At 33.9% G+C, this 24,389-nt stretch overlaps 2 protein-coding genes across 2 annotated transcripts in view; one reads left to right on the forward strand and one right to left on the reverse strand.

Annotated features, from left to right (window-relative positions):
• The first annotated feature begins 3,079 nt into the window (after nt 1-3,079).
• On the forward strand, nt 3,080-11,729 carry nSMase (neutral sphingomyelinase). The gene is made up of 7 exons (XM_071596386.1): nt 3,080-3,225; nt 3,293-3,466; nt 3,560-3,743; nt 3,841-4,053; nt 7,784-7,915; nt 9,778-9,907; nt 10,037-11,729. The coding sequence occupies exons 1-7, from the start codon at nt 3,188-3,190 to the stop codon at nt 10,393-10,395; spliced, it is 1,230 nt and encodes a 409-aa protein (XP_071452487.1). The 5' UTR covers nt 3,080-3,187; the 3' UTR covers nt 10,396-11,729.
• Nucleotides 11,730-18,468: 6,739 nt separating this feature from the next.
• LOC139698032 (nephrin-like) overlaps nt 18,469-24,389 on the reverse strand; it is a 663,871-nt gene continuing 657,950 nt past the window's right edge. Inside the window, 2 exon segments of the mRNA XM_071596891.1 lie at nt 18,469-19,015; nt 22,627-22,793. Coding sequence (XP_071452992.1) covers nt 18,863-19,015; nt 22,627-22,793 — 320 coding nt within the window. The 3' untranslated portion in view covers nt 18,469-18,862.

Here is a 24,389-nt window from a genome sequence, read left to right on the forward strand (position 1 = left end):
AACGTATTGAAAGCGGTGTAAGCATGGGAGAAGGCATGACAACTGGTAGAAAGTATGCATAACTGAAGAATAATGGAGTCCTCTCTATTTCCGGGATTCTTCTTCATTCTTTACCTCACCGACCCAAATCTTATTCATAATATAGATTATATAAATACTGAAAAGGTAATATCAGTGGTAGAGTTGCAAACTAGGGAATGAATACACAAGAATAGAGAGCACATTGGCCTAAATAACTAACTCTCCTGAGAAATTATGTAGGTTTTTAAAAGATATTGCTTACCTGAGAAAGGCGTATAAGATCGATTTCCGGATGCATCTTGGGTATGAACTTGGCTGCTACTTCGATTTTTTGGATAAGAATTCCATTCAGCCGTAATTAAGTTGAAGCTGTTAGAGTGATTGATAGTGCCCGTCTTCGTAAATTCAGAAAATGGTAGATAACATTTAGACTCCGTAAAATCGAGTTGATCTGCCAAGCTGAACTGGTATAAAACGGTTATTAGTAGGGTAAAGTGAATGAGGAGATATTTTGCCATTGGGCGAATGGCGTCGTCGAAACTTCCGAAACGTATGGCGGAATATCGACAATTTTTCCAAATGCCAGCTAATATAGGCGTCTGATAGGAAAAGACGCCCAAGGTGCTTTTCGCAACGGTCGCGACAGATCTGATTCCATTGTGATCGATGCAGGGACTTTCTCCAGCTATCACTACGTAATTATGTTAGCAAAGTCCACATTAATATGTTGATCAGTAGCTCGTTAGCTTTGTTCGACATTCATTAATTGTAAATGGTAATCGCTTTTCCCCGCAGAACTTTGCTGGGACGAAAGCGGGGCAACATATTGTTACCCTGCGGCACATCCGTTCCTACGCAATTACATGCAGATAAAATAGCGGCGGAAGCGGGCGACAGGCCGAGTAAATGTACTGCTTGAACTTAAAAAAAAATTAAGCACAAAAATGTTCTCCACGCCTATTGAAAAATATGTGTGGTTACAGGGAAAAGGGTGTGGGGGAATTAGGACTCCAGCATATTGTTTACAAAAGGCTGGTGTCTTAATATCTTAGATGTAATACCTTAGATTCGCCACTGTTAAAACATTTATCACGATAAAATCTAGGTTCAGCCGTTACAGTTCGGAAATGTATGAACTAACCAATGACAGAAATAGGCTGGTGTTTCATTTTCATGTAAACACATCCTAGTGAAATGAATCTTAGGAAGTTTTTTACTAACCATTATTACGAAAAGTTTTCCCCTTGGACCTTGACCCTGACCTGGTGGAAGGACTTGAGAGGTCTGATGACAAATTCCAAGAAACTGCGGGAGATGCCGCAGAAGTAACTTTTAACGGAGTCATCCACTAATATGCATTTCAATGCAATAATTTCAAGGATGATTTTTACACTCTGGAATTGTTGCATAGGTCTGATGGTCCCTATACCTCTACTGTCGGGAGCAATCATACTTGTTTCAGGTAGGGTTACTCATGCCAGATGGGTCGAAGGATAGGAGCGAGACGAAAGGTAGTCCGCACAGCGTCAGTTCTTTAGTGTGGCGGCTGCATAGGCGTCTGACCACAGAGGAGCGGCCACTTAGTGATGGTATCACGTTAAAACACTATTGAGGAAGCAACGGGGGGCCACTTTGATTACTTATTCAATGCTACTATGATGGACATAGATCTACCATAATTGGGAGTCCTGGCAACTACGGGACTCGGCCCAACCGGTCGTGTCGTGTCCGGCAGCGGGAGGGGCAAGGTTTCCGCGGTCGCCATCCCCAGAAATTCCTACTAAGCAAAACTGACAGCAACAGCACAGAAGACGAAGAAGAAAAATATGGAATTAGTTAGAATAGGATCGTGCAATATTAGGAAAATGTTGAGAACAAAAAATAGAGAATACAAAGCGAGATATGAAAAGAGGAAACAGATGTTTTAGATCTATGTGAAGGAAACTACGTAGTCCATTCTTGTGATCCGTCTCTGAAATTGGTATCTCGTGACATTAATTTTGCCTGTGGGAAAACAAGATAGAAGAATTCGTCAATGGACGTAGCGTAATATGGACCTTTCAATCCATGCCTTTTATTGGTGTTCTAATGGTTGAGATCTCGTTATCAAGTATCTTAGAATCTTCAATTAACTCGGAAAATATCGGATAATGAAATTTTATATATTTCCATTTTATAGCTGTAGCTTAATATATCCAGAAATAAAATTTACATGAACACTGTAATTTACAATTTACGACGACTAGTCACTAGGAAAACAAGCCTATTTATTTCTTTGATGAATTCTTAAATCCATTTATTTTAATTTATTATGCAAGTTATAAGAAAGTAATTAACTGTGGGCTGTCTTATTTCCATAGGATATATTGAAATATTTTGTTATTTTTGAATGACTATTTTAATGATTCTTTTCTTGGTATGATAGAATCAAGGTTTAGATGACGAATTTTAAAATATAGACTTTATATTAATTTTTGAATGAAGATCCCACTATGCTAGAGAATCATGAAAAAAGAGACAAAAATAGATTCAATAAACATCGTCAATATTGTTTATGATAAGAAGGCTTTTAGCAATTAGACTTTTAGCAAATTCCAGAACACGCGAGATCAAATAGATTTATAATGGCCCCACACGATACAAATAAAACTAGTAAAAAACTTCAAGCCATATAAAACAATGGGATAAGAAGCAGGGAAAATATGAAGTGCATTCGTAAGTACATGTGCTTGTGCGTATTTGAATTAGCGTGTAAAGATTTACCCCAATGACTTACTCTTTTAACTTCTTAGCGCCAAAACTTCTACTAAAAAATGAAATCACTTTCTTAAATAGAGGATAGTATACTCTTTACTTCAATTTGTTTATATTAAACTTAATTTCGCCTTAGACAGCTGATTATAAATGGTGTCTTGTCGCAGTTTGCAAAAATCAACCGTATTAAAATTAAATTCTGGCGCCTTAAGTCTGTGCCCGTTCTTCGAGTGCTATCCATCGTATACTGAGGGCAGGGTGATCGAAAACATGGTACAATAATTGACAGATGTAAACCGTACAACGTGATGTAGCAGACGGAAGAATGTTATCAAGATAGTCGTTTTGGAAGTTGTTTTGTTGTGTATGATTTTGTGTTTAGTGCTACTTCCTCTTTTAAATCGAACATAGAATGACTACAAACCTTAATATTTTTACCCTAAATTGCTGGTAAGACATTTGAAATTTGAATGAATAACGGCGACCACAGTCGTGCTCAGCAACATTTATTTTTCAGGGGAATACCAGTTGTTTCAAAAAATCGTGCCGTTCGTATGCATGCAATTGCTAAAGAACTTTCAGAATCAAGTTATGATTTTGTTTGTTTACAAGAGGTTTGGACAGAGCGGGATTACATTTTGATTAAGACCAAAACAAACAAGGTCTTGCCTCATTCCCATTACTTTCACAGGTATCCTGTCTATGTAGTACTATTAATTAATTTTCATATTAATGTGCATTTCGGAAGCAATGAACTATTTTTGTCTTCTTATTCCTCCAATAGTGGGGTCGTTGGATCAGGCTTGTGCGTTTTTTCAAAGTATCCCATTGAAAATTCTCTTTTTCACCGATGGCCACTGAATGGGTATGCTCACAAAGTACAACACGGAGACTGGTTCGCTGGCAAAGGCATAGCTCTCTGTACATTTTTTGTGAATGGCCTGAAAGTTAATGTTTATAACACACATGTAAGTGCTAGTAATAGTCTTGGTTTTATATTTATTATAACTGCTTAAAATCACCAATTTTTTATTAGCGTTTACTCTTTTAATGCTTAAATTCTAGATGCACGCAGAATATTGCTGCGAAGGAAGAAACAATTATTTAGCTCATCGGGTTTCTCAGGCATTTGATACTGCTCAATTCGTTTACATAACTTCAGCCCATGCAGATGTAGTTATAATAACGGGAGATTTCAACACAGTGCCTGGTGAATTATGCTTCAAAATATTGGAGCAACATGCGGATCTCATGGACAGCTTTGCTATTGCTACAATGGTAAGTATTATTTTGCCCATTACCATTATTGTAGGCCCTACACAATTAATCAAAAGGGTTTGGGAATTAAGTAAACTCTACTTATCCTCCATAAATAAATCCGAAATGTGTGTCAATACAGATTTTTTTATGCAAACAAACATATTCGTTAATTAACTTTTAAGCATGCCATTTAAGGACTTGTACCACACAGCATAAAATATAAATATTCCAAGGCGATCTGTATGCTAAAAATATTATTGTGAGATTAATTCAATTGATGCATTACCGCTGTGATTCGTCCAAGGTATTTGTTTGATAGGTAAGGGTAGATAATAAGTGCTATACCTTACGGTGTCTGAAGTTGAAGCATGAGGGAATGCGGAAGGTCCTTTCCCTGCACCAGCTGCTGTTTCCTCTGAAGACCTGGTATCAAAAAAATGTCATTGCTATGGTAAAGCTAGGGTCCTTGCTTTGTGGTATCATTCTTAATTGAACCTGGGACCTGTGAACAGCTTAGCTTGCTAGCTCCTGGACTACGGCACCACAATTACGGTTTTCTTGTGATATTTTATTTTTGTTACAAATAAATGTTTAATTTTTTTATATTTGAAATTTACTGTATGTAACAAATGGATTTTGTGTATATATATAAATACATGGGAATGATATGGTTATTCATGAAAGTTAGCTATTTTAAGCCACTGTACGAGTACTGAACTGAAGTGTTTTGTCAAACAAAATAGCTATAGTATTAAAAATGGTTTATGACATCAATTATGTTATCCTATCAAAATAGATACCATGAAATATGTACCAAAGACATCCCATCAAGAAGCATGGCTATTTAAATATCTTTTTTTTAACTTGCTAGTGTCTGCAATGTTAAACCTAATATAGTTTTTTGTTGGAAAGAAACTATTATCGTGAGAAGCATGAAATCCTACACTAAACCCTACTTCAAATGTAAGTACCTTCTACCTACCCTCATTTGATTCAATATTCCATCACTAATCAAAATGCTATGCCTATTCTCGTATCCTATGATTACTCCCAAAAATTCTCTGTCCTTAGTTATTGCTTAGTTATTTCTTTGTTTCCTTCCCTATAATGAAATTCCTTATAATATCTGAAGCATAGTAACTTCAATTTTGTGGCCCTGAACATAGAATTTTTATAAAATCTCATAACTTCCACAGAGGTGACGAGCCAGTTTTTATCATATATGCCCATAGTAAGTTATTGAGTTTTTATTTTGTATATTGATACATTTAAATTATTTTTGCTATTTAATTAGTTCTTAATGTGCATTCAAAGTAATTTTTTAAATGATCATGAACATAATTTGCTGGTAATTTAATCTAAAATGTATGAAATGCTATATTTTTCTGATTGTAGTAGTTTTTTTGAAAGTCACCTGAAATTACATCACCACAACGCTTATGTGAACTTAGTTTAGCTAATAATATTCCTTTAAATTTAATTACCTTTGAAGGAGGTTGAATTATAATAAGATCACATTTAAATCTAGCAGAAGGTGGCAATTTTACTTGGACTGGATATGAATCGGGCATTTATAGGCAGATTGACGGTTCTAATCTGAGCACAAGAGAGGAGAGCACTCGAGACTACTGAAGAGCATTAGAAACACTGATTTTTGCTTGGAATAGCCATTTCATAATGCTGGAAATAAGTCAGTAAATAAAAATATTAGCAATCCCATAAATGTTGACAGATATGTTACAGTGTTAAAGTATCCCATGTTAATTCTTTACATGAGGTCTTTGGTGGTTGTGGAATTAGAAATAGATAGTGTATGTTGCCAAAGGACAAGAATGGTTAATGATGACGAAACAGTAGTTGACGTTTCACCTTACTTTCATACACATCTCTGTACTAGAATCTCTGACTAGAAGTCATACTTCTGCATTTTTATAGTGATGACTTTTTTATTTAAAATAGTGATGACTTTGCATGAATAAATTGTGCCAGTTAATAATATCTATTTTATTGTAATCTTGGGAGATATTTAATTGGTTTTGCACCAAAATAACCTTTTGAAATTTTTTTTCTTACTTGACCTCAAACATGCATGAGCCTACATTTTACATACTTTCTTAATTCTCTCTTTAAAATATTCAATTTGAGTTTTCACAATGTGTATGTTGATTGACCCTTTAAAGACTTTTTTCAGTGCCATAATTTTAATTTCCCGCATGAGAAGATTTTATGAAGACGGTTAATATCTTTTTGGGTTTCAGGGAGGGGAGCAAATAACACCACGGCAGTAATGACAAATAAATTAATTTTTCCAGTTATTCTATCTATTGAATGTAAGTTTAGATGGAATTTTTAATGATTTAATGCCTCTAAGCAAAGCAAAACTTCTCTGTCACCCTAAATTATTTTGTTCTTTATTTCTGTGTGCCTTAATGCTTCCTACTCTCTTCCTTCTTTTATGCTGTTTACCAAACTTTTGCCCCTCCATTGTGACCTTCAACATACCTACCTTTCGCATTTACTCCTTTTACTCTCTCTGCCTTTTTTGGATTTATTCCAGTAACTCCCTATCTTTGCCCACCCTTTTTAAAACCATGGTGTTTGTCTTCCACATTCTCCAACTTATTGTATTCATTCTTTGCCAAGTCTGTATCTCAAAAGCCTCCAACTACACTAATCCTCTCATCTCAAGGATAAAAGAGAATCTGCTTGTTTTGTGTGGTCTTTGTAATTTCAGTGCATCAGGAAAATTCAAATAACTCATTCACCAACAAGAATTCTGCCACAGGCATTGATGATATTCCAGAAATACAGTTGCTAGATTTCAGTAGTTATATTTTTATAAACATATTTTCCAAACTCATTAAATCCCTAATCAATTTTTTCTAGTTCACTGAAAAAAATTATTAAAACTCTTTTTCCAAAAAAGTGGTTTTATAATGTGTGTAGAGTAATTAACCTCTTGTTACCATTGTCTAAATTATTTCCATTAATCTAATTAAAAAGAAAATCTGTCCGAAGATAAATTAGTTGTTTTAATATGTAGAAGTGTAGCTAGTTGGAGTAGATTTTTGATGAACCTTGACAGTACCCACTTCTGTGCTCCTATCTAACTGGCTTACTAATCCAATACAAAATATTCTTAAACCCCTTGTTACACATTCTCCCAGGAGCTGACCCTCTTGCTCTACCATGCTGGTCAAATCAGTGATAAATGGTTGGCAAAGAGGTAATCTTGAGACATTGAACATGTTATAATATCTTTTGATGCCTGAATATTGTTATGGGTCACACTCTTGATGATTTCAACATATATTGGATTTATCACTATCACCCATTTAAATTTCTTTGACCTAACAACTGTCAGAAGGGTCCTATCTGTAGCCTCTGAAAAAACTGTTCACCAGTTGGAGCTCATTAAACATAAAAATAAAATTAATCTTCTGGCATAGAAAGGTCTGGGAAAAAATTTTCAAGGATATTTGTAATAATATCTTTATTATTTTAGGTGCCTTTTTTATTGAATGATACTGTATTTCAACTTATTGTTTGACTCATTGAGGAAAAGAATGCCATTTTTATTTAAAGATGACTATGGTTTGTGCAAATGTAAAATTATGAGCTTTCAAAGATTACAATCAGTTGAATGAATTTTCCTTCTTTAGATGGAGATTAATTTGATAAGGACAGATATCATCATCTTTCAAAGTATGTCATATACATTTACTGTTGCTTACTCTTCATTTCACAGGTAAACAATGATGGAGGCATGGGAACAAGTGACTGTCTTCGAAATTCTTATGCATGCTCAAAGTTGGTGCGAGCTCATCCCAAGGGCAAAAGAATTGACCACATATTGTTTAGAACTAGTCCTGGATTTCAGGTGAGCATATTTTCCATGCCTAATATGAAAGGGCTTGTGCATATTTTTACAACCAGGGACCTTATTATAAAATCTGTGCCAGTACTTACCTAGCACTTATCTACATCACACCACATGTATTTGGGATGTTCATATTAATTACAGTGATGCAGTGGGTTAGCCTTTACTCTGAAATTGTCATATAATTTTCTCTTTCACTTGTTTTCCCTTTGATTAAATAATTGCTCCCAATCAAAGAACTCCTTTCTTAAGTCTGCTTTCTCTTGGAAATTTTCCTTGCTACTAACAGCGTTTTGCATTTATGTTTGGGATATCAGTTATTGCTATGAATAGCTTATTTTTGAAAGGACTGGATGAATAATTTTTGCCACCAAGAACTGAATGTTTAATTTTGATCCAGCAATCATCAGATAGGATCTTGCTGTGAGCCACATTTTATTCTTGAAAGGTGCCGTAATAATACAGTTTGCATACATGATATCATGACTTTCAAATTAGTGATGTAGTATGTAATCTTAATTCATTTTTATTCAACCCTATGTAATCCTAAGCACATCCAGTGGAAGTGGTCTAATTCCCATGGAATTCAAATGATGCCTGCATCATTGCCATTGGAATAGACCAGCTAAATTAGATATGAATATGTTTTATTGAATTAATTCCTCATAAATGAAGTGTTAGACATATATTCAGTTGCAGAAGTGTCTGTCTGGTCGTTGTTAACATGAGAAAAAACAGCAAATGCTGCACTTTCTAATTGTTTGCACATTCTACGAAGCTTCACTTCATCTACTCTAGCAAAAGAATTGCCAGGGCTCCAGGGTAGGCCCTGTGTGTAAAGCCACTTGACTCTATCTTATGCTTGCAGATAGTGTTACTAACTTTGCCTCTGTAGTGTCATTAGCATTAAAAAAGTTGTTGCAGCCTTATTTTTACACCCTGGATGTGTCTTCTGCTGGTCCATGCGCCCCATGTGATCTTGATAAGCTCTTGGCTTGCCACCAGGTTTCCCTGGGAACAAACCCCTATAGTGGACTCAATACCCTGGCCTCGAATCCATAACCTTTAGATCAGGAGGCAAGTGTGTTACCACCTGATTGACCATTCCATGTGAGGATGTATTGCAAAGGTAGTGAATAGGAGTAAACAGAATAACTTTTAATACACCCTTCAAGATTTCAATGCAACAATTTCAGAGTGTAAAAATCAGTCACCTTGACCGGGATTCAAACCAGGATACCTCAATGTCCGGTTGTGTGCTTTAGCCAGTTAAGCTATCAAGGCGTCCTCATAAACTGAAATTTTGGAGGCTTTAAAGGAACAAGATGTTGTGATGAAATACCATACAAACAATGCCACAGGCATTCGTAGTCGTGCACGACGTGCCACTGTTCACGAGGTTAAAGCCAACTTTAAACACTTAGGCTGTTTATACCTTGACAAATTCCAAAGAAACTGCGGGAGATGCTGCACCAGTAACTTTTAATGGAGTCATCCGCTAATGTGCATTTAAATTCACATTAGCGTTTAAAGTGTTTAAAGTTGGCTATAACCTTGTGGACTGTGGCGTGTCGCGCATGACTATGAATGCCTGTGACATTGCATGTGCAGTATTTTGCCACAACATCTTGTTCCTTTAAAGGCCCCAAAATTTCAGAGTTTAAGAGGATAAATGTTTAAGAGGTTTAAGAGGATTGCCGTGATAGCTTAACTGGCTGAAGCACTCGACCGGACATTGAGTGATCTGGGTTCGAATCCCAGTCAAGGCGAATGATTTTTACACTCTGAAATTGTTGCATTTAAATGTACATTAGTGGATGACTCCATTTTAATTTTAATTTAAATAATTTTAATTTACACAGGTACGAGTGTCTTCATACTCCCTTCCATTTCCAAATAGAGTTGAGGGACATGATTTCAGTTATTCTGATCATGAGGCTGTGTCTGCTTCTTTGATTGTGGCACCACCTGCATCTGAGGAGCTGATAAAATGTAATCAAAATCATTTATTTACCATGTCATAGTTATTCACTTGCCTAAATCATGAATTATTCTTGGAAATATTTAAGGGTCAACTTTCAATATTTGTTTCATTTATTTTTTTGTGCATTATGTTTGCAGATACTTCAGTTCCAATGGCAAGAAAGAAAAGAGAAGAATTGGAGACCTTAGAGGAAGCTCGATCTGTTGTATATAAAGCATTGTCAGTATTAAATGGGGACCGAAAAACCTATGCAATGGCCTCTGCATTTTTATTCATTTTTCTGGTGGCTAGTGTTGGAGATTTTGGTCTAGATGGATCATTAATATTAGTTATTATTATGATTTTGCGTGGATTTGCTGTTCTTCTCTTTGTTTTCAATGTTTTCATGGCTACTATTTGGAACTCTCTTGAAAAGAATGCTCTATTGGCTGTACATGAGGCCTTGAAAGTTGTTTTATCATATACACCAGGAGATGAAAGTGTGGATCACCAGTAATTAAAAATGACAGCTATTCTGGTTGTGAAATTGTATTAATTGAAAAGGACCAATTAATAAGCAGGCTTGTAAAAGTTCCATTTTAAAAATACATTTACCATTCTTGATTGACTTGTTGATGATGCTAAAAGCCAAGCTCATGGAAAGTTAATATGCTCTTATCAACAAAAAAGGAACTATAGAGGTGTAACAATGTCAAAGTTTAAAAATGATTCATCTTGACCAGGATTTAAACTCAGATCCCTTGATGTCTGGCCAAGTGCTTAAGCGAATCAAACTACTGAGGCCTTTCTTCCACAGTTTCTTTGAAATTGTAACTTCAGAGATATTTGTCAACATATGAGTTCATCGTATAAGTTCATGAAACATTAATTGAGGAGCATCATCATGTAAAACATAAACTTCAAGTTATTGACAGAATTCTGGACCATGCACACATAATTACCATAATTAAATAAAACATGAAAAAAGGTTTTTCTTTTAATAAAATTTTGGTCTGCCCACAAGGAATTTAAAAATTTTCATGTGGCATTTTATTATATTTTGTATTTGGTACAGTGCTCACTCAAGTCATTTTAAATCCAATTTACTATGATATTGCAATGTCAGATTTTTGATTAAATAATTGAATGTGTACATTTGGACACTTGAAATATATTTGCTTTTGAAATAGTAATTTAATTTCAAGTTTTTGAAGAAATATGAATTTGGAGACTTCTGAATCTTTGTATTAGAAATGTAATTGGTTACAAAGATTGAGTGAACATTTGTTTGACAATGGCCAATCTAATGTTCCTATAGTAGAATAAAAAATTGACCAATAAGATTAATTTGGAGGTTGTCTCATAGGGTACCTCAACCACTAATGATTTGTTGTAATTAAGCTCTCTAATACCACAGATGAGGCAAAGGAGAGGGATCATCGCATAGCAGCTTCTTTAATGTACCCATATTTTTGCTCACTGAGGGCCTATTCCATTTAAAACCAACAGTTTTAGAAATTCACGGGTTTCCTTTTTGATATCTCTTTTGATGTTACATTTGCCATAACTAAATAATTCATATACTGATTTTTATGCATCTAGGAAAATATATTTTCCTAGTTTTAACTCCAGACAGAATTTGAATGACAATGACTCTACTTTAGAAATAAATGTATTAAGTTGAAAGTTGTAAAATATTTCTATTTACATTTTTACAAAATAAAAGGTATTAATGTAATTAAATAATTACATTGCCCAAGTCTTTATTATGTTAACTGTTACATTGTTCATAAGTATTTATAAATTATTTAAATTAATTCGGGGCCAATATCTGCTCAATCACTTATGTAATATTTGAAATTTGTAAGTGCATAATTAATTCTTGTTTAATAAATGTTAAAATATAAAAAGTAATTTTCTTTTATCCTCTAAAATTTTTATTTGCAATCTTAATAAGTTATTTATGGTTATATTGTCTACCAATAAACCTCAGGTGGAAAGAGGAAAAAATATATGCCTTGAACTGGTCAGGATTGGTTTTGCTATGAATTAAAGAAAAACACCATGATGAATCAAATCAGTACCTGGAACTCCTTATGTTCTGATTGCTGTATTTTGGCCGTACCCATGTGCCCATAGATATGATGCATAAATCAGAGCAGAAAGTTGATCTGTGTACCAAAGGTTATTTTCATGGGATAATATGTAATTTAGGGAATATGTATTCTTCTATTTGCCTGGAAAAGAGTTACTCTGTAAGAATGCATGCAAACTCCAACATTTTTTGCTGTTCCTGACTAATGTGGCTTTAAATCAACTGAAATGTATACTAATAATTGACAGAATGAGCTCATATAATGAAACAAAGAAAAGATTTTATTCTGATTGTGTTTTGTTGGCTCGCCTAAGATTTTTCTTCAGGATAAAATTATGGGAGTGAATTAGTTTATATAGTAATGGCTAAATACATTTCCCAATTTTCATTTTATTCAGAACTTAATAAAATCCAATGCGAGTAAACTTATTGATATGGTGCCATAAGTACAGAAAAAGATAATTCAAAAAGTAGATTGATGCATATATAAGTTCAAGAATATACAATGTAAGAGATTTCTATCATGAGATATCAGAACACGTTCATCTTTTACCAATAAGAGTATTATTACACAATGTAAAAACTCGTCACTGTGAGAATATCAGTATGTACTAAGAAAAGTGTAAGAATTTCCTAGATATTTAGAAATATTCATTCCTTCAAAGATTATTTTGATATTTATTGCTATTCTATGTCATTGTTGCCTGCAGAGAAAATTCCACTCTAAGTTTGTTATTGAAGCAGCATACATTTGATTTTTATATTTGTAAATCCAAAATGGTTCTTTGCTGTTGGAAAATATGCTATGTTCGCATTATGCTAAGATGAATCTATTCCCCGACTTCAGTCTCTACACTGATTGAATGAAAAATAAAGTCAAAACTTCTTCAATCTGATACTTGGTCGACATAAATGTACAAATAAATAACTTTCTGTTGTTTTTCCTGCCTGGACCATCATAAAACTGATTTCATAAAAAGCCAGAAGAGGAAGAGCCCTGTTACTTATGAATAGGTCATATGCTTGTATTATTTATTTTTTGATACCCTTGGTCGGTTCACTTTAAGGTGTATAAATGGAGGTACAAGAGAAATAAGACTGATTTTCCATAGTTGTCCGAATTTGTGAATGAAAGCATACAATACTTGTATATACAGAAATTGTACCCGTGATGCAGAAATTTCAAAGCATAAAAATCATCCCCCTTGACTGGAATTCAAACCTAGACCCCCTCAATTTCTGGCTAAGTACTTTAGCCAGTTGAGCAACTGCAGTGTCCTCTCACACTCTGAAATTTTAGGGGCTGGTATTATTACAGGAAAGAAATAAAGAGGCCGTCAAGAAATATCAGAGTGTAAGTTGAAATGATTATTTAGGAGATGGGATAGAGGAGTTAATGCAAAATTTTGAAGTGTAAGAGGATGCTTTGGTAGCTTAACTAGCTGAAACACTCAGGTAAACATCGAGGGATCCAGGTTCAAATCCTGAACAAATTCAAGATGAACTTTCATACTTTGAAATTATTATATCTTAGTTATATTGTGCTCATGTAAATGAAAACTAGTATGAGGTATAAACACCAGGGTTCAGATACATGCAAAGGAAAATACCAGGGGATAAAGGGAGATACCAGTTCATATTATGGTTAGGTATGAATTATGGAATAGTTTAATGAACTATCTTACATAGTTTCATAAGATGTGGATTTGGATCACAATTTAGTGCTCATGAAGGCAAATGTTAATTTCAAGTGAATGTAATGGGAAGGAAGTATGGCAAAGAAAATGGAATGTATGTAAATTTAGCTGGGGTGAAAAGAAGGAGTCTTAGGAGGCAGCTGATAAAAGTCTGAGGGAGGATAATGGGATGGATTAACTAGAATAAAGATGGAAATATATCAAACAAGAAATGTAGAAAGCAGCAAATGAAATAATTGTGGTTGTATTTAGAAATTGGTTAAGAAGCCATGCATTACTGAAGAAATGAGGAAGATGAATGAAAAAAGAATATGAAAGAATGTTAACAGAATCAAGGAATAATATTACAATATTTACCATATTTTACAATTACATCACATTATTTATTACAATATTACTTTATTACTATATATTATTACAATATATTACAATATTTACCCATACTTTTATGGCATCAATTAAACATTAAAAATGAAGAATCATGCATTGGTGAGTCTAACCTGTACAAGTACTGTTGTCATACCCTTGTAACATTTATGCTTTGGTGTGGTTATTCTCTTTTACTGCACTCCAAATATTTAGTCCAGTTGCCCTTGCCTCCACAAACTCCTTTACTAAAGTATCTGCATCAAGGGTGAGTAGGACTTTTTCAAATTTATTAAAGAGACAAAAATATTTTAGACATTCTTGCCCAATTGAAGTACTTGGGTAACTCTTTAGGAACTATAGAGATATTTTAGCCATACTTGAAATAGCTGGGAATATCAATGATGGTCTTAGTATTTGTATTACCAAAGGCATCTGCTTGTTTCTAGTATATTGTGCTCAGTGATTTTACAACATCTGATAGCATTTCAGGATGGAGTTGAAGATGAGGCAGAATATTTTGATGCCCATCATCATGTGTTCAATCTGTAAACCATATGCAATGGGTACCCACATGCATGTATTCATTATGTCATTCTCCCTTGCATGTATAGGTTTCATAAGTAATTGCATCTTCCAATACTGTGAGATATAATGCACTTTTCTATTGGTGATGCCATTCTGTTTCTTCATTTATTTTTAATAATTGATTTCTATCTCCTTAGACAACCCAGAAATCGATTCCCACTACCTTTTACGTAAAAGGTTCCTTGTCCAATGCAATTCTTTTCATTTCCTTAGTATTGTGACCATGGCATTCAAAACACTTCCTAGACGGATGACTACCCGAGTTTAATTTCCCCTTTAGCATTTAGTCCCATTTTAGCATTTACCTTGGCTATTTTTTGAAAACCTGATAAACCTTGTATTGATTACATTAGTAGTTCAGCACTTAAAGTAAGTTTTGGTAACACACAAATGTGACACCCTTACATTTCTTAGCTTTACCCGTATAGCTGGTAATACAAGAAACCCTTCTTCAATTCCACATATATTCTGTCTCCCTTTATTCCATCTAACATACCCATACTTTTCCTCAGCAACTTAACGTGCTTAACATTATCCTCTCAATCATAGTCTTCCATAATTTTTCACTGATTAAAATACTCTGTATATACTTCTGTTGAATTTCTCCTTAGAATCTTGTCTCCTACCTCACCATGCTCAGTGCTTCTTTACTTACTTTCCTTTCCATCCAGGTTACATTTCCACCCATTTTCGCATCCATATCTGAAAGTCCTTCACTCTCTGCCAATCATCTTGCATCAATGGCCAAGTTTTTGCTTTATAAAAGCATGCTTCATATCAAAGTTTTCACTAACCATTTTTTAACATCCTTACACAACATCCCTGTGCAGTAAAATATCTGAACTGTGCAGTAAAATTTCTGAAATTTAGAAGAAAACTGAAAAAATAAGGAAGTAACTGTTACCATATGTGCGCTCTCTCATCCAAGTTCACCTATTTTCTTCTATTGTTGAAAATTGTGTAAAAATTTCTTCAATGATTTAAATGTATATTAAAGAACACCTAAAATGGTATCCTCTATTTCAGCAATTCTTCAGGCATTATTATATTGACTGCAATAACCTTATATTCTACCTAACTATAAATTTATTATGTCAGGAAAAAAACAATTCATTTTAAAAGTTTTCTATTATTTCAAATTTTTATTCAATTTCAATGGAAGAGGGTTTTGGCCTATTTATTGACCTTGATGAAGGGAAACCTGTAAAAACTTCACAGGCCACCTTATTATTCAGTTCAAAATCCAATAACATCTAAATGAACATTCATAGAATGCTTGTTGAACATGATCAATAATTCAAATCATTACAATGCACACCTACAGGTGACACTTTTAATACATGAAATCAAGTTCATTGCTTACATTTTTCTATGTGCATGTGCCTATATTTTATTGTCTGTGTTCACTAGATCTCCTGTTGACTACTTCTCAAAGTCTTCCTCACTTGTTTGGATTCTCATCGTTCTCTAAGTGATTCATGAACAACAAGCAGAACTCCCAAACTCATACAAACACTAATGTAATAGACTATAATTAGTCATGCCTACCAAACCCATGCCTCTACTTGTTAGTCATACACCAACATATTCGCACACTTGCATAGGCACTGTCATCCAAGCACACAAATTGCATCCAACAATTCCCCGATTTTAGGCAATGGCAATTGTCTGAATGTTTTTGAAATGGTTGTGAGAATTGTAAAAGTGGCCATAATGTAAAAATTAGAGCCTTGACATTTTACACTAACTATAGCATGTACAAAATTCGAATTTTATTTGGCTGGTTCCAGTATTTCTTAATACATCATGTGTCCATACATAATACAAAAACAGAATAGCCTGGCAGAGAATATGAAAATAATCCCCAAATATGCTAGTACAAATATTATAAGAGGACTATTCAAATCAACAGATTTATCTTGTGGAATGAAGGCATTTACTCATCACCAGGCTTGTCCCTGACTTTTTTTAGTGCATCATTCTTTATAGAAATAAATTAATGAATATTAAAATGAGGGAAACACATTCCCACCCTTTACTTATCCTTTCACGTCAACTGAAAGTAATGGTTAGCCATTGTATGCCCTAAAATTCCTCTGGATAGCATAAGTCACTCTAGAAATCATTATTGATTATAATAAATAATTGATCATTTCATGATCATAAGATAATGGAAATAAAAACAGGTTTGAAAGACTCATACAAATAATAATTTCCCAATTATAGTGGTGCTTTCTTTTGGACCAATATTTTTAAACAGTAAATTTCCTTACAAAACTTTAAATAATTTAAATAAGGTTCAGCCGAAAGAGTAGAATTCAGACTTGACCATTGGAATCATAATGGCATTTTATGACACATTTAATGGTACTAGTATCTTGAATGCATTAAAAAAATCTTGATTACATATGTTGATGAAATCTGAGATTTTGTTGTGATTATTGACCAGGGAAACCAATTACTGTATATTCCCATTGATAATGCGCACCGAGAACTTTGTGTAATAAAAAAATATGGCTTAATCACTGGTACTCAACATTTTCCTCATGAGATATCATTCACTCCTTTATGAAACAATATTAGCGGATAGCAGTAAAATTAATTAGTGGATAGATAAAAAGTTCCTACCATGGGAACATAGGTAGATGTCTATGTTATACATTATTCAGTCGTAGCTAAAATTAATTTATGTGATGTGATGATATATAAAAAATAACTGTTGATACAAAATTTTACCTTTGCTTAGGTCTCAGATTAAAATGTAACTTAAATGCATGATGGAATTTTAAATTTGCTGGGGGAAATGAAAAGAGAAGCCAGGAGATTTTTTTCAACTTTACATAACTTTTCCACAAAAGATGACTTGAGGTTGTTCCTAGTGGCTTATAAATGAATGCATCTTACAATTAGTAGTCTGTATAGTGCACTGACCTCTATCAGCATTAGTAAAACCGCGATTTTTAATATTTGTGGCTGCCTGACCTTCATCTGCTGTTATAAATTTTCTTCATTTAGTAATTTTACCAGGTTTTATTTATGAATTTCCAAGTATATTTTTCTATTCTCTCTTATTCAGTGTTTCTTTTACATAATTCGAGACTTTGGTGAACATGGAAATAGTTAATTTTCAGGAAATAGTATGCTTTTGCTAACATTGCCTCTGTTCTTTTTCCTGATTTTCCAATTTAATGCATACATATTGGTGCCATCAATGCATGTCATTAAGAATACAAAGCACAAAAAATATTTTTTTCAAATTTATCTGAATATTCCTAGATATTGTGGTTTTGAAAATCATAAATATTTACTGTAAGTGCTTACCCAAAGTAGCATTATTGCCTGGGTGGTATGTATAAGGTATTCACAAATTGTGAAGATACAATAAGTTAAAAATTTAAAATGTCAAACCAACAACATGTAAGTGGTGGAAGGTTTTGGGTATTCTAATAAATGTTGTTACTATGGTGGCTATAACAATAATGGTTGATCCTATAAGGGTTATCCATGCCAGAAATGTCAAAGGGTAGGACTCAAGGTGAATGTTAGGCTGCACAGAATGACCACAATGGTCTTAGCAGGCTCCTCAAGGAGGCGGCTACAGTGGAATCTGGCACTCGTAGGCCATCCATTTTTCTGAAACCATCAGATTAAAAGCACAATTGAGATAAACAATTGGAAAAATGCCTCAATTAATTATTCCATGAAACTTGTTCACAAATCTGTGCTGAGTCCTGCCAATCTGAGGGTTCTGCACCTGATATACCTTATTATCCTGTACAGGATGCACATGACATACTAAATTCAATAGCATAGAAGTAAAACAAAATTTAACAAAGCTGACAGAGTTTTATTTCATTTTACTTTTCGATACATTTGAAAATCTTTAAAAATATTTAGTACAATTTTCTATAAGAATGTAGTTTTAGGAAGTAACACGTGGGAAGCATTGAGCTCTTAACTATTTACGTTCATGTTTTTGAGTCAAGAAACAACGAGTAGGCTTTTATAAATATTTAGTAGCCATGTTGCATTGTCTTTGAGTTCTATTTTGGTTCTGTACTTGAAATATGGTGAGCTGTAACAATATCATGCCACAGCCCGTATGAAAATTTTCCTTAAAATTTCATAGTTATAACAGTAAGTAGTCTTCAAAGCACATTACCACATCATTAATGACTCTCACTCAGTATTTTGGTTCATAGCATGTTCAATTTGCTATAACAATTCTTTCTCAATGGTCATACACAACTTTCAGGCACATCATTTGATAATAGCTGCTCCTTGATGAAGTTTCCATTCAACTCATAGGAAACAAATGAACTGTTCTCATCTCTTCCTTTTGTCCTGGGGAGCAAATATGTGGTCCTATCTGGGGCAACTGATGATGCTGCCTGCAATACAAATCACTGTTAATGGAATATGCTGTGGAGGAGACCACGATCAACCATGTTAATCCAATGGTAATAATTTAGCACTAATACGAAAGTCACAAGCACTATTTTCACTCTGAAAATTAACATATTGCATTATATCATAACACATTTTCCTCCATTAAATTTTACAGTGCCATATTATGTTATTTATTAGAAAAAAAAGTCAGCATGAATCCTCATCAGTGAGAACCCTGTTTGTGTGAAATAGTACCTCATTGATGATTCTGAATGAAGAAAGCCATTATAGAATTAAAATAACAATAGAAACGAAAAATATGATCATTGAAAATCAGGAACGAGGTGTGAGCTTGACTAATATAGTATGCAGATCAACAACTAGTTGACATCTACAATTGTCTTTTTCTTCAGGAAGATGGACAATACTAACTTCAAATAGATTGACAAGGGTAGCACAACAGTTAAGTATTCTCAATGATGTTGAAAGGTTGCTTCTCATTTGCATAAACAAAAAGCAAGGGCAATGCAATACCATTAATGAGAATATAATTTGCAATAAGGAGGAAGTCATTTTTTTCTGAATTTGTTAATAAGGTGCTAGGATCATCAACGGACAAACAAGTATTAAGGGGGAGGATGCGTAGTTCAAGAAGTAAATGAGAAGAACCACCATCCACGGCGATGTGAGGTATGGTGAAACAGCAATCTCTGAGCCACAGGTTCCAGAGAACTTCTTTGGTGACTTCAAAGAACTTGTAGATTCTGAGGGTTACCAGCCACAATATGTTTTGAATAGTGATGAGATGGTTCTCTTCAGAAAAGATGCTAAAGAGAACCAATATTCATACACATAACAGTAGGAGGAAATGCATTGCAAGGCAATGAAAGGCCGTCTCATACTGCTATTTTGTAAAAATATGGGCAGCGATTTGAAAACTAAACCCCTGCTTGTTTATCATTCAGGAACTTCATGAGTCTTCCAGAAGTGTAAGCCCAAAATAGCTGGCTAAATGAGATGTGGAAGTCACAGGAAACTTTGAATCATACCAGGCATTGCCCTAATAATGCAGTGGTGACACATGTCATAAATTTATTTAACGATAATTCTGAGTCACATTTTTACCAAATTTTGAAGCGTCGGCAAAGAAAAATGTCTCTAGAAAGCTTTCCAGTGCAAAGGAATTAAGTACATATCAAACCTGAAAATAATTTATAATTTATTTCGATTCTTTTTTGCTTTTACAAATCGAGTTTACAATCCCGGTTGCTTCATTCCGCGATAGAAGAAAAGGTGAACATGATCAATGATCCTAAACAATGTATATTTAATTTTCTCTGAATTAAACTTGTACATAATTTATTTTTTTTATATGGAACATATGATCTTATTTTACGTTAATTTATAGGAAAAGTGTTGTTTCACTGAATGAGTGTTTCGCTTTACGAGAAAGATCACGGAACATATTATGCTTGTTTTATGAGGTTCCACTCTATGGTCAAATAGTAGGGATATAAGAAAAAGAATTGTATCACGCAAAGAAGGTTTCATAAGGAGGTGGAAATTCAATGACAGGATCATTTAATAAGGAAGGGAAGAAGAGATTAGTGAACACTTTCATATAGAATATCATTTTGTATGGTGTTGTCACTTGGTCATTGAATCTAGATAAGTGTAGAATGAATGCTTTTGATATGGGTACATTGACGAAGAGGTGAAATAGATTGACAAGAAACAAACAAAGAAGTACTAGGTGATGGGGAGACAATTGTCGGGAGATATCCTAAGGAAGCTGGAAAGGTGGATACAGAGCATTTTGATTGGCTTTCATGCTGTGTCTAGCCAGGCTTGACTAAAAGTAGGAATGCTAATTTTGTGTCCATCGAAAATATATCTTGAATGGTAGAATACCATAAAGTAATAATAATGACCCCAATGGAATACCGAAGAAAGAGGGTGTAATAATAGTGAATTATTTAGGTAAATCTCAAAAAATGACCCTAATGGAAGATACTTCTTTCTGTGGTAAGCTAACTGAGTTTATGGAGACATTTTTGGGGAGAATGAATTTTTTCACTGTTTTTTTTTTAAATTCCTACTACTAGTTTAATGCTTAGGCGTCATTATCAGGTACAAATTAGTCAAGTTGTGGTCCATTTATATACCATTCATGTGGGGGAAGGGGTGGGTGAGAGAGGGGGGGGAGGAGGCTTAACACCCCTCTCCTCCCTCCCATCTACGCTGACCACAACCCCACCTTTTCCCCTCCTTCTCCCTTTCTCCTTCCCCCCTCTCTCACCCACCCCTTCCTCCACATGAATGGTATATAAATAGACCGCAACTTGACCATTGACCTGATGATGATACCTAAGCGTTGAAAATAGTAGTATGAAAATAAAGAACAGGGGAAAAATACATTGTGCTCTTCATTTAATGAACATGAACTTCCATAGTTGAGCCTGAAACAATTGAATGCAATGTCAAGGTTTTCTCTCCTGCACTTTTTGCTATAAAATCATGCCGAATCACTCATCTCCTATTGACTGAATACGTTTACGAGTACCACTCATTGTGGGAATTATTGCTCCAAACAGTTTTTTGAACTACATTAAATTATTTAAATTTATTTGCAGCTTGAGTAAAAATAAATCTTGCAAAGACTGTTGTTATCCAAAGTGAATACTTGATTACTTAATAAAGGCAAACGTTTTTGTATGCTGTCCAGCAATGGTTTTTAAAAATATATATACCCTTGCTGCTAAACCTATCAACGTTTTTGAGCTACTATTTAAACTAAAATTAAATTTGACAACTTAACTTAAACATTGTATTTATGAAATGATTTCTAAACATTACTGGAAAATTTCATGGTAAAGAAATGGTTTCAGAGGCAAATTAAACATTGAAATCCTTGAATTTGTCTAGTTGAATAGGTAAATTGCCATTGCTGTACTTTTAAATGAAGAACATATTCAAAACATTATTTACCCTCAATGGAGTAAGTTTTTAGCAATTAAAATAGACACTCTTAAATATAGTTCACCCAAAAATGATGTTTTGATAACTTCATTGGTTCAAGGAACTATTCTTATACTTATTTTTATTTATAATACTATAGCATTCACAGGGAAGTTAGGCATCTATAGATTACTCTCGGGGTTAAAAATACTAAGTAATCACCTCCACCATAATTTTCAACCTGAAGCTTGTTTTGATAGCTCACCTATTACCAATCGAAAAGGCTTGTAAAGTTTGGCACACAAAAAATCATACAGCTTGGGTGAAGCTGAGAGTGCCCAAAGGTATCACCCAAAATCAAACCTAGGCCCTCTGGTTAGTAGTCCAATGCTCTGCCCACTGGACTAATCCAATGACATTCGGATGCTGATAATTAGGTATACTAAGTGGAAATTGTACTTGATAGTAAGAATACTTATTTGCTTGTATAAAATAGTATTAAGACTCCAGTGTAAGGATACCAAATATGTTTTTTCTGATGCTAATTCTACATGAAATGTAAAGTTTACATCTGATAATGAATTCATGAGGAAGCAAAACAATATCTATTCAATTCACATTTAATTATATACTGCTTCTTATGTTTCCTTCTCACCTGTAAATTTTCTGCTATTGTGTGATCATCCAGGTATAAGGTTGAGTAGACTCCACTGGGATGAGCCATTTGGTTAGGAGGTGGTGCTCTGGAAATCGGCATTCCATGGTCAACCTGCAGACCGCTGCAGTGCCTTAGTGGAAAACTCATTTCAGGTGCTCCTACACCTGGAAAGGAGGGAGGTTAAATGTTGGAATAGCATTTAGTATGTTAGTCAATTTATAATGCATCAGTTAGTATAATACAATTCTAAATGAATTATTATTTTCATGAGGAAATAATTATAAAAAGGTTGATGCACACAATGTATGGTAAAAAAATAATATTAATTTTTATTGCATTAGCCATAATTTGACAAGTACCCAAGTAATCTACAGATGGAAAATTAGCATTTATTGAGACTGAGAGATGCATGCAAGAATGTAAATCTACTTGAAGGTGAGTCTTGAGTCCTCACTCAACTGAATCGCATTCAAAATAGAGGTGAATTTAGAATAGCTCAACTTAACTATACATTGACTAAAATGGCATGATACTGTTTTTCTTCATGTCTATTACTGGTTAATCCAAATTAAATTCTTTCATATCCCTCTCATTTATCACCCAATATTTTCTTGATTTTTAAGATGAATAGGTTCTCCTCTAGTATTCCATACCAACTAATTTTTGGCAATAGAGACAAATAGGCTATCCTCAATTATTCCATAGCATCTAATTTTTGGTGACATTAATGTTTACACTGGCATACCCAAGTTTTACAAAATCAATTTCATTGTGTTCAAAACCCAAGCAGTGATAAAATATGTAAAATAACCTAATTTTGTCATCTAAGATAAAATTATTTTAACGATAAAAGATTATTCTTTTTCCAAGGAAAAATTTGTAAAATTATTCTTTTTTCTAAAAGCATAGCTTTTTAAATGAAATTTCATTGTAAAATAATACCTCAGTTTAAAATATAACAATGATGTAAATAATAAAATTACAATTAATTTTCACCCAAGTATTTCAAACACCAAGTTATCTACACTTTCTAACATTTATCTGTGTAATTAGGCTGGACGCTTAACGTTTGTATTTATGGGACTATACAATTTAAAAACATGAATTCACTCCAAAATCCTTCCTTGTTTAAGTGATCTAACATTTTATTGATTCCCTTTTCCAGAATGGCATTCATCTCTTTGAAACTTTAAAAGCTTCCTCAGCAGGGCAGCCAGGGCAGCATCACTTTGGCAGGTTTTTGCTGCACGATGGCTAAATTTCTTGATAGAAGGTAATCTTTTGACTGGCATAACTACTAACTTCTCAGATTCAATCTTACTTTCCCCAGTTTTCCCCGATCATTCCACCCTCATTTAACTAACTATATTTCCCCTCCTTCCTCTCAACTTTTTATGCATTGGAGTCCTTGCTAAGCACACTATAGAATCAATATAAGTACCATTTGATGTAGATAAATCAAAAAAAGGCAAGCAGTGTGCTATTTGTGACTGCTATGTGAGTTACTTGAAATTTCTTCATGATCCTTTTGGCTCTTATTTCTTCACAATTCATCAAATGGAAAAGGTGACTGAGACAAAATTAAATTCAAGAAATTAGTTATTTTCATTTTGCTTTCTCTTTCATTCATAATAGACTCCATGTACATCAATATAATGCTAGAAATTGTGATATGATTTTATGATACACTCCTCAAAATCATTGTCACATTATAGAGCAAAGACTATGTCCCTTGCTCCTGGTATTTGGATTGAAGTTGA

Source organism: Hetaerina americana, unplaced genomic scaffold (genome assembly GCF_022747635.1).
Source record: "Hetaerina americana unplaced genomic scaffold, ioHetAmer1.1.p SCAF_8, whole genome shotgun sequence".
In the NCBI taxonomy this organism is placed as follows: Eukaryota; Metazoa; Arthropoda; class Insecta; order Odonata; family Calopterygidae; genus Hetaerina; species Hetaerina americana.